Below are 18,715 nucleotides of genomic sequence, written 5' to 3'. Positions count from 1 at the left end.
TGTGTGAAATGATTTCTCTTTTATCTGGCCCCCTCCCCCACAAAACCTAAGCAGGATCCCAAAGCTACATCCGGACGCACCAGAAGATTGGTGCTTTATAAATGTGTTATCCCAACAACAGTATTTCTTGCTATACCAATGCAATTTTAACATGCTCAGAGTCACCTGCTAACGTGTGAAAATTCTGCAGTGAAGAGAAATTCCAGAAAGACTTTTCTTCACAGACAAAATAGACATTGCAGTATGAACTGTACTTTCTAAAATAAATAATTAGAAGCCGGTGCCAACGGGCCAAAATAAAAATAGTTGCATCCACCAGGCTTCCTAAATTATTTATGAGAAACTAAGTTGTACAGTGGGACTACAGCTAAATGGAAAATCATTTTTTGCTAATCCTGTTCATTTAGGCAGATAATTCTCTGTTTTAGCTTTAGAGCAAGAAAACTGCACCATTAACTAAAGTCCACTTTATATATTTAAAACGTGTCTGCTAGGGGTTGGGCTGCCTGTCCCTGATTTCCAGCTACAGTGCAGAGCTGTAGGCCTCCCCACGCAGAACAGACATCGGTGCCGGAGAGAACATACACGCTGACCGACCTTATCAGGGGGAGAGGCCATAAAAGAGGAGACGCCTGTGGGGAAGTTCAGGCAGCATTAGCAGAGGCTGGAAAGAATTCCATTAAGTAAGGCAGACTCTGTGACCCTATGGGCTACAAAAAACACACTCGGCCAAACAGAAAAGTGTGTAACTCCTCAGCAGATGCACGAGTGGGAAAATAGGGGCTGAGCCTTTGCTCTGTGTTTTTCCACCTGAAATCCTCTGCTCAATCCCTTCCATCAAGTGCTCCCAATTCTTTCGAGGAGACCTGGGCCAAGCTGCACATCCTCAGAAAAGCTTTTTCTAACGCACCTTGTGGAGAGCTGGCTTTGATGCATCTTGTGAGCGCCTACTTGTCTTGATGAATGGGTGCTGTACAAATCCCCAAAACCTGCTTCTGTTCTCATTCTGGCCCCCGTGTGTCCTGTCTTAGCTACATTATAATCTCCCCTGAGATTATAATAATTGTCAGGGATGTATGTGCCCTACTACTTCCCCACAGAGTTCAGTACAGTGCTTTCACAAAATGGTTATTAATGAAAGCAGGCAGAATGACTCAGCCAATTATATTCTCACTAGAGGCCCGATGTATGAAATTCGTGCAAGAGCAGGCATTACTTCCCCCAGCTGCCGGCACTGGCTTCCCTCTGCCACCCAGGCCCCGGGCTTCCCTCCAGCCACCGGCAGGCACCTGGAACCTGGGCTTTCCCTTCAGCCCTGGCTTTGTCAGGAAAGTCGTCCGGAAGGACGTCTGATCTAATTAGCATATTATACTTTTATTATTATAGATATGAAGCTCAGTGTGGGGAGCTACTGAGGGCATTTATGAAAATATCCTGGAACTGGCTTCAGCATGCTAGCCATCAGATCTTCAGATCTTTCCCTATGTTTTAGAAAGTTCCTTTTAATGGAGCATTATTGCAATCACTAGAAATTTTTTTGTTAATTGAATATAAGCTGGAACATCTACTTATGACAGATATTAAGTTTCATGAGTAGAGCCATCCCTTAAGGTACCAACTGAGTGGGGCTGAGAGGTCCATCTTGCAGGCCTGAAACTGACATGCTAGACAGCAATGGAGGAAAAGCAGTATCCACACTGCTCAGCCTCCTCCATCAGCATGGATGTCAGGTTTAGATGTCAGGTAATCTAGGCAATACTTCTCCAAACTTTTAGATTTCATTTACCTGTAACTTTTGAAAATCAACTTGGGATACCCAACATAGAGTTACAAAGAAAGTACATTAAAAAACAAAACAAAACACTACTATACAGCCTACTAGAGTCTTTGATGCTTTAACAACAACAAAAGGGATGTAAAGACTACATTGGGAGTAGTAGGAAAAAACAAACTCTGAAACATGGCAAGAGCAATGCAGGCTGACCGACCCATTAAAAATTTTGGTCTAAAGGATTTTTCTAGTGCTTTCCATCTCTTTCATCATTCCTTTCCACACACATGGTGCTTGCTTCCCATTCACCAACTCTCAATTCCCAATGTAATTTATTCTAAGTCCTTCTCCTAAAGGACCTTGTCATTAAAAAAAGGTAGGTATATGTTAATAATATGCTAGTTTTCAGCTAACAACTGAAAGGGATGGTCCTTTTGGGGATATTTGCATTTTAAAAGGAAAAAAAAACTCTTATAGTGCAAACTTCCAATGCTACAGAGGGCCAACTGGGAGAGTCAAGTGGAATTGAAAGAAGGAGTGCTCTCCCAGTGCCCCCAAACCACTCCAAATTGGAAGCCAGCAAGTCTCTGATTCTTTTATTTCTATTCAGACTTCACTTACTAGAGTATTTAGACATCAAAATTCAACACTTTATGTTCAAATTATTTTAAAGGAAGAAATTGTCAAGGTCTTATTCTATATGATTATAAACCAGGAGTGATTTTTGTCCCCAACCTGGGGACTTTTGTCAATATCTGGAGATATTTATTGTTGTCAATGGGGAGGAAAGGGCGGCAGTTGGTGCTGCTGTCATCTAGTCGATAGAAGCTGGGAATGTTGCTAAGCATCCTGCAAGGCACAGGACAGCCCACACAGTAAATAATTAGCCAATCAAAATGTCAGCAGTGCAGACGCTGAGAAACCCTGCCTTATATGAACTAACTGCTATAAAGTCAATAAATATTTGGATGATATAAACACTAATGGCAATGAAATTACTGTGCCCATAGTAAGAATAAAAATCACCATAACTTGGAAGGACTTACACTATTTTCTTAATATTGCTGGAACATCTTTATTCTGGCTCTGAATTCTTTAAATTACTTTTTCAAAACAGTCAATTGAATAAAATAAAGAGGCTTTATATAGTTCACATACGTTATGCTAGAAATGAGAGTTTTAATTAAAATTGGCATTTCTGAAACTCTAATTGCTAGTTATTACTGAGGGGGGAAAAACATATTTCCAAGATCAGCCAGATGGGAAGTCTCAAGATAAGAAATTATAAACCAATGTTCATATTCCAATCAGAATACAATTTTGTTTATACATCTTTAGTTCTGCTTAAATAGTAAGCAGTACATTACTTAAATGTAAACTGCTATTAACTGGCTAATTAATTTTCTAACAAATCTTATTAGATTAATAAGTACAACAGCATTTTTATAAGAACACTCTGTATGTTAAGGATTCTATAAAACCTATTGGAATCACTAGTTTCTGATATGGCAAGTGATATCTCTTTGTAGATGGATAATCTGCCTGCAGAAACATAAAATATCTATTTTTCAAAACCCATTTCTGAACTGATATATAATGAAGTACTTCTGTTTACATGCCCAGAACCAGAACAACACTAATGTCTTCCTGACATTAACTCACAGGAACATGACCATGAGGCTGAAAACTGTCTCTAAACAGGAAAAGACAGCCAAGTGAGGGCTTTCGCTTACTGAAATTTATCTCGAGCCCTTCCAGACATAAGAATCTTCAAGCCACAAATAAGGCTGTTTTTTGAGGGTTTTGCTTTTGGTAGGTTTATGGAACTGTTTCCTTTTATTCAAGTCAGCTCCAAGCCACTGAGAAAGATCTCCAAATTGAGGTACATTTCTTGCTAGTTGCCTGGGTTCGACAAATAAAACAATCATCAAAATCAAGGAGTGTGCACTGCTTTTTAAAGCCTGTTTGTTTGACATAATATAGCAGCGGGATGGCTAGGCAATAAATGGCATTACTTAACATAATCACTTAATGTTGTGTAACCAAAGTCAGGTCTCATTGCTTTATCACTTGCAAAGAGTTTTATGATAATAAAGTTGATTGTCAGTGTGAAGACATAAATTGCTCAGTAGTTAGAGTTGTTAATGAAAGCACAGGAACACAGAAAAGAAAAAATAGGCTTGAGCAGCCCAAATTCATTGCTAATTGTTTGTGCATTTATTATAGGCTGACCAGGGCTAATTATCTAATTAAACTAAATCTCTGCTGCTTTAGAGGAATTTCTCTGAGCTGTGATGCTGGTTGTCAATTACCTCAGCAGGTCCTGTTGAAATGTGTAGTTAACTCAAGCATGTTTTGCTTTTCTCAAAAGTAATATATGGCACTCTTGTTGCATGGCAATTTATGCTTAGAATAAGGAAAAAAAGCTTTTCCTTAAAAAAATAATGTGGAAACTTAATAATAATGGTAAACAAGAGCTCTTGCTCATTTTATTCAATGATTTATATTCAGGAAATGTCAATATAATCTGCTTTAGGTAGAAACAACAGACAAAAGAGAAATAAAGTATCACTGTGTGCCTGTTACTGAGTGTTCTCAAGTGTTGTTTTTAAAAAACATTTTAAAAAGTGTTGTTTATGATGCTCTGCAGTATTTTACAGTATCAAATTATATTACTTAATTTTATATAATTACAATTTTTAAACTCACAGATTTTTTTAAGCTGGAAGGAAAGTAGTAAACAAGAGAATTGAGGTCCCAAGGAGTAAAATGACTTATCCAAAGTCACACAGCAGGTTGTTGAAACCAAGACTAGAACTGGAAACCTCTCAAGTGGATTGATTCCTGCTGTTCCACTTTCAACCTGTGTTGTCATTTATCACACTTTCTCTAAAATCTATATATATATAAAGAGCCAGGGTCTGAAACATCCAAAACGACTGAACAGACAACCGAACACTGAAAGTTAGACCCAGCACTGACTGCTCCGCTGTGGGCACAGCGACCCAGCACTGACTGCCAAGGGGGCTGCGGATCAGGCCCAGATAGAGGCCCAAAAACAGAAGCAGGGTCTGATCCACAGCCTCCATAGCAGCTGTTGATCAGCCCTTGCCTCTCTCTCTCCAGGCCTTGCCAGCAGCATGAGGGCTGTTGATCAGTCCCACCTCTCTGATCAGGCCTGGAGATAGGCTCAAAGACGCTGACTGGCATAGAAACCAACCAATCAGAACCAAATACGGGTGAACTGAGATGAGCCAATGGCTGCTTAGGAGGCGGAGCTTTTGACCCTGACTGGCATAGAAACCAACCAATCAGAACCTAATCTGAGTGAACTGCAAAGGCAGAACCTAAGGTGGGAGCTGAGGAGGGGTTTTAAATGCAACAGCTGTTTGGTGTAAGGTGTGAAAAAAATGGCTCAATTTTTTAATGACCAGTTTGGCAGTATAGTGCAGTGATGGCGAACCTTTTGAGCTTGGCGTGTCAGCATTTTGAAAAACCCTAACTTAACTCTGGTGCCGTGTCACATATAGAAATTTTTTTATATTTGCAACCATAGTAAAACAAAGATTTATATTTTTGATATGTATTTTATATATTTAAATGCCATTAAACAAAGAAAAATCAACCAAAAAAATGAGTTTGCGTGTCACCTCTGACACACGTGTCATAGGTTCGCCATCACTGGTATAGTGTATATGGCTGGCTATCACTCCAGATATAGGGATTATGTATTTCTGTCTGCCAAGAGCATCTCCTCCTGCAGAAAAAGGCTTCCTCCTCCCCCATTTAAGTAATCCTATCCTAATATATAACCTATCTATACTAATAAAAGGATAATATGCTAATTATACTGGGTTTACAAGCCATCTTCTGGACATCCAACTTCATTCTGGACAAAGCCATGGTGGTGGGGGCCGAGGCCAAGGCAGTTAGGGGTGATCAGGCCAGCAGGGGAAGGCAGCTGGAGGCGAGATCAGGCCAACAGGGGAGGGCCGTTGGGGGCAAGATCAGGCCAACAGGGGAGGGCCGTTGGGGGCAAGATCAAGCTGGCAGGGGAGGGCCTTTGGGGGAGAGATCAGGCCTGTAGGGGAGGGCAGTTAGGGATGACCAAGCAGGCAGGCAGGCAGGTGAGCAGTTAAGAGCCAGCAGTTCCAGATTGCAAGAGGGATGTCAGACTGCAAGTTTAGGCCCGATTCCTGTGGGATCGAGCCTAAACCAGCAGGTGGACATCCCCCAAGGGGTCCCCAATTGGAGAGGGTGCAGGCTGGGCTGAGGGACGCACCCCCCTCCCCACCGTGCATGAATTTCGTGCACCGGGCTACTAGTGCTATCTATAACAGAGCATCAAGCTGGATAAGATGCTGACTTTGTTTGGAGGTTTTTCCAAAAGAAGGCTTTAATTAGTAGTATTTCAATCCTCCAGGGAACACGTGTAATACTGTCCTTATTTATTCCAAGGTAGTCAAATGTCCCAGGATATATCCTGAGGTATAAAGTCAAGGGAGCAGGTTTTTGTGTTTTTGTTTTGTTTTTTTTAAAAGGTATTATTTGCCTTGTCCGTCCAAAAAAGGAAACTTCATGGTGGGTTTTATTAATCAGAGTGATCAAGCAATTAAATTGCATCTTATATTTTCTTCCTAGGGAATGTGATCCTAAATTGGTAGACCATTAAACATCAAGCAATATTTTCTAAGCATCCCTTGATGAAGGCATTTCCCAAGAAAGTATAATTTCACTCTGAAGAGTTTTGCCTGTCTTCACTTCCTGTAATTCTATGATACAGTGTCTGTACTCGGCCAGAACTCAGAACTCGGGGACCTTCCCCTGCCCTGTTCCCAGTCATTTTCAGGCAAACACCAGCAATGAACATACAGTTCTTTTCTGCCAAGTTAAAGCAGATGATTTTCCCTTTCACTACCTATTAAAGATGAACATCAACTTATGATTCAAACCCATTAATTAAAATAAACATAAAATAAAAACCTCTTTCCACCAAGAGAAAAAGGACAGATGGGGAAGTGGAGGAGGTGGGGATAGCTGATGTCTTCTGAGAGAAAAAAAAAGAAAAACAAAAAGCATGAAATTGGCGGGTAAAGATAATTAAAAGAGTGAAGGGTGCTTGGATTTAATTTATAGTTCAGAACTATTTTGGATATCTTAATAATTGTACTACTTAAAGAAAAGAAAAACCTCTAATTCCAAATTGGTAGCAGGGGGTGTTATAATCTTAAATCACCTCTCAAAATGGTAATACCTGGCCTTTGGCAGTGCTTCAGACTGAGCACAGCAAAGCCTCTCTTCATTACTGACTTGTGAAAGCTACACCCATTCCCACCCCCCCCACCCTTCCACCCCCACCCAACCTCCCTATACATTCTCCTAATTTTTCATTTCTTCCTCCCTTGTATCCCATTGCCTGAAATAAGACACTGGCAAGGAAGAGAAAAAAAAGGAATCAACATAAGTCCTTTTCATCCCAACCATACATGCACTGGTCTATGGAATCAGAGTTAAAAAACAATGTCTACAGATTATGTCACACAACACAACCTCTGCCATTTATCGGTGCAATGTGTACATCTAAAGCAGGGGTGGGCAAACTTTTTGACTCGAGGGCCACAATGGGTTCTTAAACTGGACCGGAGGGCCGGAACAAAAGCATGGACGGAGTGTTTGTGTGAACTAATATAAATTCAAAGTAAACATCATTACATAAAAGGGTACAGTCTTTTTTTTTTTTTTTTAGTTTTATTCATTTCAAACGGGCCGGATTCGGCCCGCAGGCAGTAGTTTGCCCACGGCTGATCTAAAGTCTAACCTGGGAGAAACCAACATGGTGGCATAGGTAAACATGGGAAATTGCTGCCTCGCACAACCACTTCAAAAATACAACTAAAAGACAAAACAGACATCATCCAGAACCAAAGGAAGGCTGGCTGGGTGGGAATTCTACAACTAGAAGGAAAGAGAAAAGCACACTGAGACTCAGAGGAGGTGCGGAAGTAAAGTGCAGAGGTACGGAGGCACACACAGCAAGGGCTGGCAACGGAGGATGCCGGTGTCTTCTTTAACCGGGAGGGAATCACAAGCTCCCGATAGCTCTGAACTCCAGTTCCGGGCAAGTCCCTGGGGACCCAGACTCATACAGGGATAAACAGGACTGTCTGGCAGCGGGCAGAACTCAAGGGTGGCTTTCTCTCAGAGGTGCTTGCAGCGATTACCGTGGGACACTGAGACACTGGGCCTCTTAGGGCAGGACTGAGAATCAGCCATAGCTGTTTGCTCCGCCCTGTTGATTCCCTGAGACCCCACCCCACCCAAGCTGTGCGCAGAGACTTTTCATATGAATGGGCTGGCCCTCTGAGATCTAAAATTACCTAACAAACTGCAGCTGGGTCAGAGAGACCCAGAACATCCAAAAGAAGGCCCAAGGCCCCACAGCAGCTTGCACTGCTTCACAGCTGGGCCTCATCTGGGCACCTCCAAACCCCAAATAAAGAAGAGGAATCTGCAGATCTCTCCATAGCTCCTGCCGGGCAGCCTCAAGCAGAGGCTAAATTAGCACCTCCTTAGATCCAAGAGCCAGTGTACCCAATGGTCAGAGGGGGACCATCCAGATTACAACTCCTCAGATCCATAAGGGACACACTCAGGGGGCAGACTAAGTGCGCACCAAAGCCCCACTGAAGCAAGTCTTGTCCCATAAGGGTGTCTCCAGCACAGAAGTTCTCCCACCATAGACACAGTGGATTCTCACAGCCAATTGGCCGGGAGGTAAATTCCTCCCAGTGATACCTACAACAACCAAGGCTTAACTACAACAAGACTGTGCACACAGCCCACAAAGGGGTACACCAAGAGTGTCCACCTCAGGTAATTGGGGAGGCTGAGCCACTGGGCCCTATAGGACACCTAGCACACAAAGCCACTCTATCAACACAGGGAAGCATAAAAAATGCGGAGACAAAGAAAAAGGTCACAAATGACAGAAATGGAGGAAAGCAAACTATTGGATATAGAGTTCAAAACCACACTTTTAAGGTTTTTCAAGAATTTTCTAGAAACCGCCGATAAATTTAGTGAGACCCTCGAGGACCAACTAGAAATTAAACATACACTGATTGAAATAAAGGATAATATACAGAGATCCAACAGCAGATAAGAGGATTCCAAGAATCAAGTCAAAGATTTGAAATACGAAGAAGCAAAAAATACCCAACCGGAAAAGCAAAAAGAAAAAAGAACCCGAAAATATTAAGATAGTATAAGGAGCCTCTGGGACAACTTCAAGTGTACCAACATCTGAATTATGGGGGTGCCAGAAGAAGAGAGAGAGCAAGATATTGAAAACCTATTTGAAGAAATAATGACAGAAAACTTCCCCTACCTGCTGAAAGAAATAGACTTACAAGTCCAGGAAGCGCAGAGAACCCCAAACAAAAGGAATCCAAAGAGGACCACACCAAGACACATCATAATTAAAATGCCAAGAGCAAAAGACAAAGAGAGAATCTTAAAAGCAGCAAGAGAAAGAAACTCAGTTACCTACAAGGGAATACCCATATGACTGTCAGCTGATTTCTCAACAGAAACTATGCAGGCCAGAAGGGAGTGGCAAGAAATACTCAAAGAGATGAATAGCAAGAACCTACAACCAAGATTACTTTACCCAGCAAAGCTATCATTCAGAATTGAAGGTCAGATAAAGAGTTTCACTGATAAGAAAAAGCTAAAGGAGTTCATCACCACCAAACCAGTATTATATGAAATGCTGAAAGGTATTCTTTAAGAAGAGGAAGAAGAAGAAAAACATAAAGATAAAAATTATGAACAACAAATACATATCTATCAACAAGTGAATCTAAAAATCAAGTGAATAAAAAATCTGATGAACAGAGTAAACTGGTGAATATAATAGAATCAGGGGCATAGAAAGGGAGTGGACTGACAGTTCTCGGGGGTAAAGGGGTGTGGGGTTGTGGGAAGAGACTGGAAAAAAATCGTACCTCTATGGATGAGGACAGTGCGGGGGTAAGGGCAGAGGGTGGGTGGAAATTGGGTGGAGGGGAGCTATGGGGGGAAAAAAGAGGAACAACTGTAATAATCTGAACAATAAATATTTAAATAAATAAATAAACAAATAAATAAATCATGCAGACATAAATTCCAAAAAATAAAAATAAAGTCTAACCTGAACACTAACAATTCCTGACCTTAGCATATTTCCCTGAACAGCTCATACACCACAACAAGTTCAATCAGAGTAGAGTGGAGCAGAGTTACTTTATAAGATCTTAGTGGACCTAGACAGAAATGAGAGAGTTATGATATCATAATTTCAGATAAATGATATAAGAGAAAACTCATGTTTGGTTTTGTCTGAATGGCCCTTATGATTGTCTCCATCATTCACACTGAACTAATGAGATGCTGCGAGGAATCTTAGAGGCTGTCCCCCTGAACCATGAAGAAGCAGACATCTAGTGAAGTCAAGTGATTTGCTCAATAACACACAGCTCATTAGGGGCAAAACTAAGCCAGGCTCTTCTGCCTTCACCTATTTATTTTATTCTTACAACTTGACCCTCATTCATAAGAATGGATAAGAAATAGATGCCAACATTTGGTAAAACTGAAAAGAAAGCCACAGTATAAACCCAAAATATTTCAAACTAAGTATAAGTCTAAAAATAAGAATTTTTTAATCAATTTATTTACCATGTTCTATACCAGTAGTTCTCAACCTTCCTAATGCCGTGACCCTTTAATACAGTTCCTCATGTTGTGGTGACCCCCAATTTCATTGTTACAAATTGAACATAATTAAAGCATAGTGATTAATCACAAAAACAATATGTAATTGTATATGTATTTTCCGATGGTCTTAGGCGACCCCTGTGAAAGGGTCATTCGACCCCCAAAAGGGTCACGACCCACAGGTTGAGAACTGCTGTTCTATACTGACATAAAAGGCAGATACAGGAATGAGGTGGCAAGAGCTACTAGAAAAAAAAAAAAACACCTTCTTGCTCACTTAAAAACAAACAGAAGCACTGCAGGCAAGGAACCCTGAGCATTTGAAAATGTCAGCACTCTTGTACTCTTTTGACTGGGTCCCAGTGTGATCGAAAGGGATGGACAAAATAAATTCTGAAGAAAGATTTGAGGAAAAGTCAGATGGTAAGCTATCTTGGGAATTAAGGGAAATATATCCTCATAAAGAGGAGGCCAGAGGAAGAGGAGTGAAAGACAACATACAAGCCTAGTTCCCAAAGAATGAAGAGATCATATAAATGAGCAGGTGGAGTTAATAACAAATATATGCTGGGGGCTATTCCAGATCTTTTTAACTCCCGGTTAATTAAGCAACTATAAAAAACTCTCAGCTTTACTCATGCTTCTGTGTGCTTCCCCCATTCCTAAATTTAATAGTTAGACGTGGGCAGGAGGTAAGATGTAAGCTGTATCAGTCTTACCTATCACCACATAGCTGTCAACTCGTGAAAAAGAAAATGTGGAAAGAAAATACTTTAAGAAATAGATTGGCAAAGAAATAGCTCATCAGCAAGCCCTGTCAGCTCTACCTACCTACAAAATAGATTCCTAATCTTAACACTAGTTCTCTTGTCTTTCCTCTGCATTACTGCTTCCAATCAGGGTTTCTTTGCTGTTACACTACCCCCAATCTCTGGGGGGAGTAGAACAGATCAAGTCATTCTCCTACCCAAAGCTCTCCAAAAGCTTCTTGCCACACTTACAATAAGATCGAACTCCCTACAATGACACTAAATTTCCTATTACTCCCTACCCATGGCCTATAAGCCCTATATAATATGTCCCTTATCTACTCCCTCCCCCCCAACTTTATCTCCCTCCCAGAACTCACTATGTACTCTAATAGGCCTTCATTCTGGTCCCCAATTATACCAAGCTCCTTTGCACCTGGTTAAAATCATGTTGTGGTGACCCCCTAGGTCACTCTTTTTAACAACCCTAGGACTGCTTCCAGATATGGCTTCCGATATTTCCATAGTTGACTCCTTAATATTCAGGAGCAGCTCAAATGTCATCCCTGACAACCCAATTTAAAGTAACACTACACACACACCACCACCATCCTATCCTATCTTGTTTTCATAAATTTACTACTGTCTGAAGTTATGTTCTTCATTTATTTGTACTGTGTAAAAGCTTCCACACACACCCCTCCCCCCAAATACACACACACACTTGTTCACTATTACTTCTCTTTGGTCTGTTCACTGTTTTGATTTCTTTTGATCTCCATTCTGCTTATTGCAACACTGAAGAAAACAAAATAAGAAGCATAATAAGAAAGATGTTAATGGTAATAGAAACCCACTCAGCCTATGCTACTGGTGGTGGGACAGAAGGCCAAGTAAAGTTCTTAAGGGCAAGGCCCTTAGAAGTGATCTCATCCATTAGTGCAGCTCTGAAGGGCAGCATCCAAAGGAACTATGGAGATAGCCTGTCTGTGTCCCAAAACAAAGAACCACATGCCCTCTGAATACTCAGCAGTTCTTAAAAACTTTAACATGCAAAAGATTCAGATGCAGTAGGTTTCCACATGATCTGGGAATCTGCACTTTCAACAAACACCCCCAGGTGATTCTGATACAGGAAGTCTTTGGAAACTTTGCACTCTTGGGCTGAACAAGGAATAGCAAAGGCCTGAGGGATGGTATTATCAGGAAGAGGGTTTAACCAATAAAAATCTTTTTTTATCTCTACCTTGAAACTGATTCTCAAGATAAGTCAACCTCCATTTTAATTCTTGCTGAACATTATTTGAATTCGTAGGTCTTTACAGCTTTTAACCATTTTTAAACTATAATAATAGCTACTATCATAGGACAAGTACAATGTTCTGCACGCTATTATCAGTGTTTTACACATATATCATATCATCCCATTTTAATAGATGAGTTTCAGTTAAACAAGTACAGGCAACTATTAAGATGGGACAGCTTCAGAAATCAAACACACCTGTATGTTACTAAGGTCCGTATTCTATGGAGTCTCTAACTCCGCTAATTACAGAAGTAAAACCAATAAATAAAAGTCCAGATTTGTAAATGAAGGGAGGAGATCTTTCTCTTAAATATTCCTCACTTTTTAGAAAAAGATTGCCTGGGATTTCATTACATGGTGAATTTTGACAATACGTTTAAATACCTTAAAAATGGCATGGCAACCTCTGAAAATGAATTAATCTCACAAGTCCTTTTCTAAAACAAATAGTCACCCTGTCAATCAAAATCACCAAATATTATGAACTGATTCACTAAGTAAAGATCTAATATTGGTTCTAGGCTGATAATCAAGAATCATTTGGGGAACAGCTTAAAAATAAAAATTCTAGGTTCACTCCAGTTCTGAATCAGAATCCCTGGGATGTGATCCCAAATCTTCACTTTATATATATATATATATATATATATATATATATATATATATATATATATATATATTGATTTCACAGAGGAAGGGAGAGGTAAAGAGAGATAGAAATATCAATGATGAGAGAGAATCATTTATCAGCTGCCTCCTGCAAGCCCCCCTCCCCCCCCACTGGGGATGGAGCCCACAACCTGGGCACGTGCCCTCACGGGGAATCCAACTGTGGCCTCCTGGTTCACAGGTCTATGCTCAACCACTGAGCTACACTAGCAGGGCCCAAATATTACTTTTATAAAGCTCCCCATGGGCTTCTGATAAATAACCAGGGCTTAGAACGACTAACCCCGGCATTCTACAAGTGAATAAATGAAGATCTAAAAGGGTAGGGCCTGCCTAAAGACATAAAGTAGCACTGTAAGATAGAAAAACAATATCCTCCACAGTGGGTGCTTTTAACACCAATTCATGCTACTGGTTTTGGTAAAACTGTATGCTCTGCTGTTTTTGTGCTGCAACTTATCCACATATGCAAACTTGGAATAACAGTGCTTGCTGTGAGGATTAAACAGTATAACATCCATAAGGAAATGCACTTAACACGGTGCTAGCATATCCTGAGTGTTCATTATTTAGATGGCATAGCTCCCAAAAAGCATGCCGTTTTTAACTGAAAAGGATTGACTGAACCACTCCGATTACAAAATGAACAAGAAGCCTATGTTTAACTCTGGAAGTCCAAAGAGCTTGCCTGATTCTCACAGGAGGCATCATAACCATGCGTTAATCTCTGTACGGCGACCAGCAATCTGTATTTTTTAAAGCTGCCTCCCTCACCCCCGCCCCACCAAAACTAGGTGCTTCTTCGGCAAATCAGGGTTTGATCAACATTTGTGTACAGAATCCGTGACCACAGCAAATGGCCTCTTGGGTCCCAGCAAAAAAACAAAAGACTGTGCTCTGTAACCAGAAGAGGACCGTCATCAGACAGATGCAAACAACAGCTGGGGACAGCTGTGCAGAGTAGTCACTGTGACCACCAGGGGCGGCCTCGACCCTCTCATCTCCTAAGAAACTTAAAAAATTAGTAAAGTGCCCTCCCCTCATTCCCGTAGCCCGCAGTGCTGCCTAGGAGGCCACGAGGTGCCAAAGTTAACCCAGAGGCTTCCTGCCCAGGAGTGAGGCCAGAGAAAAGTGACGCTGGATGGCTGACCAAGCCGGAGCGGCGTCAAAAGGCTATCGACCCCCTGGGCCTGTTCCTCGATGGCCAAAGAGCTGCCACCAAGCTGCAAGCCACCTGCCGGAAGTGCGTCACTGACCCCAGCTGGAGGGGCTGCCGGGAGTTGTAGTTAACTGGCCACTTCTCTTGTGCCCAATTCGCCTTTTTTTCAAATATACTCAAAACACCTTGGAACTGTAAGGAAGGTCGCTTTGTGACCCACACATCTAATCCTCCCTCTTCCCAGCTGACAGAGGAACTCCCTCGGAGCCCATGCGGCCTATCGAACTACAAGTCCCAGCATGCTGTGCAAGGCGCTCGAAGCGCCTGTCCACCATCATAGGTACGGGCCGCATCAATGGAGCTTCGGGCGTAAGGCACAGCCCGCCACGGTCGGCCAGGCCGGTACCTGCCCCTGGATCGCGAGTGCCGGGCATGGGCCGGGCGCGTGCGCGCTCGGAGGGGGCGTGAGACCGGAGCGCCCGACCGTTGCCAGCGCGTGGCTGCCGAGGTTAGCGGCCGCCGTGCCCCGCGCCCCACGAGCCGGTGGTTGCGGGGCCTCCCGCCCGGAGTGCGCGCAGCCGTGGCGGCCGCAGGTGACCGCAAGGGGCGGAGGAAAGGAGGGGGCCGTCCTCGGCGCTCGGAGGAACCGCCGGGCATGCCCCGAGACAACATGGCCTCCCTGATCCAGCGGATCGCCCGCCAGGCGTGCCTCACCTTCCGAGGCCGCGGGGGCGGCCGCAGCGCTTCCGACCGCGGCGCGGTGCCAGGCCCCGAGGCGCCGGCGCCGCCGGGCTTCCCGGAGAACCTGAGCCAGCTGAAGAGCCTGCTGACCCAGGTCCGCGCAGAGGACCTGAATATCGCCCCGCGCAAGGCCACGCTGCAGCCGCTGCCACCCAACCTGCCACCCGTTACCTACATGCACATCTACGAGACGGACGGCTTCAGCCTCGGCGTGTTCCTGCTCAAGAGCGGCACGTCCATCCCGCTGCACGACCACCCGGGCATGCACGGCATGCTCAAGGTGCTCTACGGCACCGTGCGCATCAGCTGCATGGACAAGCTGGAGGCGGGCGGGCAGCGACCGCGGGCCCCGCCGCCGGAGCAGCAGTTCGAGCCGCCGCTGCAGCCCCGCGAGCGGGACGCCGTCCGGCCGGGAGTGCTACGCTCGCGGGCCGAGTACACCGAGGCCAGCGGCCCCTGCATCCTCACGCCGCACCGGGACAACCTGCACCAGATCGATGCTGTGGACGGGCCCGCTGCCTTCCTGGACATTCTGGCCCCGCCCTACGACCCCGACGACGGCCGGGACTGCCACTATTACCGGGTGCTGGAACCCGTCCGGGCCAAGGAGGCCTCCGGATCGACCTGCGACCTGCCCCGAGAGGTGTGGCTCCTGGAGACCCCGCAGGCCGATGACTTCTGGTGCGAGGGGGAGCCCTATCCAGGTCCCAAGGTCGTCCCTTGAAGCCGCAGGCGCCTGGCTGCCAGCACCCCCACCGCAAGGGCTCTCTCCCTACCCCCGGCCACCTGGGCATTGGATCTACTGGAGTGGGCTGGTGTGCTTCCTCGGGAGCCTTGGGAAGCGCGGGCAGCGACTGGACCGCAGCCACCGGGCACGGTTATGGGGGCGGGGGAGGCTAGGTTGTTTCCTGGCTTTGTCGCTGCCACCAGGGTTTTGATTTGGGGGGAGGGGAGCAGGGGACTATCGGAAGCGCTTCCATCCTAAAGCCATAATGAAAATATTCTTCCTTTGTTCCCATTCTATACAAGATACACCGAAAGGTTTTCTCCCCCCATGGCCTTCGCCTTGGGTAAATAGGGCTTGTTTTCCACTTAGGTCCTTGGCTCCTTGTTATAGTTTTAACTTATTGGCTGCATGACCCAGCGGTTTGAATTGTTTTTAGTTCAAGTCACTGGTCAAAAACTAGGTTTTAGAGAGATGAGCTACTTTTTAAGTGAGCTGCCCTGCCTGATTCATTCGTTGCAAAAATTAAATCCGTTTTCCAGAGTTGGGGGATCATCCCCAGGACATAACTATGCATGTAGAGGACAAGATTTTCTTTCCTCCCCTTGCCCAGTAGCCACATCTGGTTTACTCGGGCAGCATCCACTAAGAAATTCACACCTGCATTTCTCAGTGACAAATTGTCACATAGAGCGTATCTTCCCTGTGAGTCCCCAGATCTGTGAGTTGAGCAGATTTCTTGTTGCAGATTCACCTTTAATGTAAAAACTATATTACCCTCAAGTGACTTTTTTTTTGTCATAGTATAAGAGGTGGTGGGGTAATGCTGTATTTTCTATCCAGAGGATTCAGAGGCACTGAATCAGTATGCTTCCAAACAACTGAATGTAAAACACCCCTGACCAGCTGTTGAACTCCATGTCCCTCTTTACTTCCGGTATTTTCCTGCAAAAGTAGAGGAAAATGTTAACTGTTTCAAATTCTCTCACACCTAATGTTCCAGAGAGCTGGTGGTTCCAGCTGTGGTGTTTGTTGGTGGCCCTGTTCTCAGAACCCTGTCCCTCTAGCAGGAGAGAGCCAGCACTTGCTTCATCTGGTGTGGTTTTCTATAGGGAGAGCGAGAAGGCACTGGCGACCCAGGCTCCGCAATTGAGAATTAATTATTCTGCTGGCCATTTTAGGGAACCAAAAACCCCCACTCCCAGCCTCTTGAACAGTTGTGCTATCTGTAACTAGTTTTATGTTTGTCCTTTTAATAGTCTTGAGCAACTTGACCTTGTTTACAAACACATTGACACCGTTTGCTTCCGGCCATGAAGCACTATTGTTCCCCCCTTATTACTATTAATAGGATTCCTTTTTTCACAAACTTTCAATAACAAATTGTAGAAATAAACACATTAAAATTTGCCCAGCTGTCGTCTAAGCCCTCTTGATTGACTTGCCCATGTGGCAGTCCAGTTCTAATATCTGTAATAAAGGGAGGTTTGCTATTGGTGGAAAGTGTGGGCCCTGGAGGAAAGCAGCATGTGCCTTTGCCTTTTCATGCGCACTGGGTTGCAGAGGCCCAGAATGAAGGAATATTTGTTCCCAATTTTTTAGATAGAATGAAAAAGCAAAATTCTTAATGAATTACTATTATATACAAAAAAAAATAAAGATGTTTACTCAAAGCGACATGCCACTATGTTATAAATCCTGACACAGGCATAACACCAAGAATATTCTCCAGAGTTACTAACATTGTTTATGGTAGCTTCACATTCAATATAACTTGGGAGCCGTTTGAAGCAGTTCTTTATGCATTCAGTTTGAAAATAAGTTCTAGATATGGAAACGATTTTCTTAGAAAACTTTACCAAATGGGTATTTTTCATAGCACAGTATGAATGTGTTTGGTTAACAATCACATACTTACCTGTTTTGAATTATATTGTAGCAAAAAGTTAAGATTAACTTATTAAGATTGTGGATAGTAATGTGTATGTTATAATATAACCTGGAGGACATTAAATTAACCATTCTGGCAATAGCACAATATTAAAGGAGAAAAGATTTTCCAAATTTCATTATGAAAAGTTTTAAAGTTCTCAAGTACAAGCAAGTTGAATGAAAAAAAACTAAGGTGCTTTTCATAAAAGAATAACTGAAATTGTTGCAGGTCAGAACAGCAATATGTTATCTCTAATTTAGTTCAAGAGGAACAGTGAAACTTTTGGTTCACTAATAAATTCTGAATAAATTAATGGTGAACACAAAATGTGACCTGTTTTAATGAGCCACTAAGAAAAGACTATTCTTATTACTAAGATAAATGTGCAGAAAAGCACTTTTCTGCATAAACTGTTAGTCATAAGTGACTTCATGTGCTGCTATTGTGTTTCCATGTATTCCTGCAATATAGACTGTTTTATTAACTACGGTGGGAAAAAGTTGTCTTACCTACAAAGACTAATGAGCACAACGATACTAGTCACTTAACTTTTCTGTTGCATAACATTCAATAATTGCCTCTCATGAGTAAGAAGTTGTCTGTCTAATACTTCTAAAGCTTTTTAATTTTCTGGTTATATCAATGGCCACTTATATCAATGGAGAGTATTATCTACCTACTACTTTATGAGAATTGATTTTTTTATTAAGCCTGATTTGCATGGATTGTTTATACCAGTTGCTGTTTATTAATGAAAATGGTGAGCCTGTTTTTAAAGTACTATGTGTTTGTCAGCAGGAGTGGGTCTCCGACCTTTTAACATTAATCCCTTAACTTCTCCCAAAGTTCCCACCTTTTATTCCTCCTTTTGCATTATCCACTTGTAGGTACCTCAATCTTGGCATC

General features: G+C 43.1%; 2 protein-coding genes across 2 annotated transcripts in view; one reads left to right on the top strand and one right to left on the bottom strand.

Annotated features, from left to right (window-relative positions):
• Nucleotides 1–15,416, bottom strand: part of RTKN2 (rhotekin 2) — a 484,906-nt gene extending 469,490 nt beyond the window's left edge. The window contains exon 1 of the mRNA XM_081104877.1: nt 15,328–15,416. The gene's annotated coding sequence lies outside the window, so the exon portion shown is untranslated. The remainder of the gene's footprint in view (nt 1–15,327) is intronic.
• ADO (2-aminoethanethiol dioxygenase) lies at nt 15,067–17,516 on the top strand (the record flags this gene model as incomplete). The annotated part of the gene is made up of 1 exon (XM_081104885.1): nt 15,067–17,516. The coding sequence occupies one exon, from the start codon at nt 15,067–15,069 to the stop codon at nt 15,874–15,876; it is 810 nt and encodes a 269-aa protein (XP_080961011.1). The 3' UTR covers nt 15,877–17,516.
• Nucleotides 17,517–18,715: the final 1,199 nt, after the last annotated feature.

Source organism: Myotis nattereri (assembly GCF_964212035.1).
Source record: "Myotis nattereri genome assembly, chromosome: 13".
Classification (NCBI taxonomy): Eukaryota; Metazoa; Chordata; class Mammalia; order Chiroptera; family Vespertilionidae; genus Myotis; species Myotis nattereri.
The sequence above is the reverse complement of the archived record's forward strand: the minus strand, read 5'-3'. Positions and strand labels throughout refer to the sequence as shown.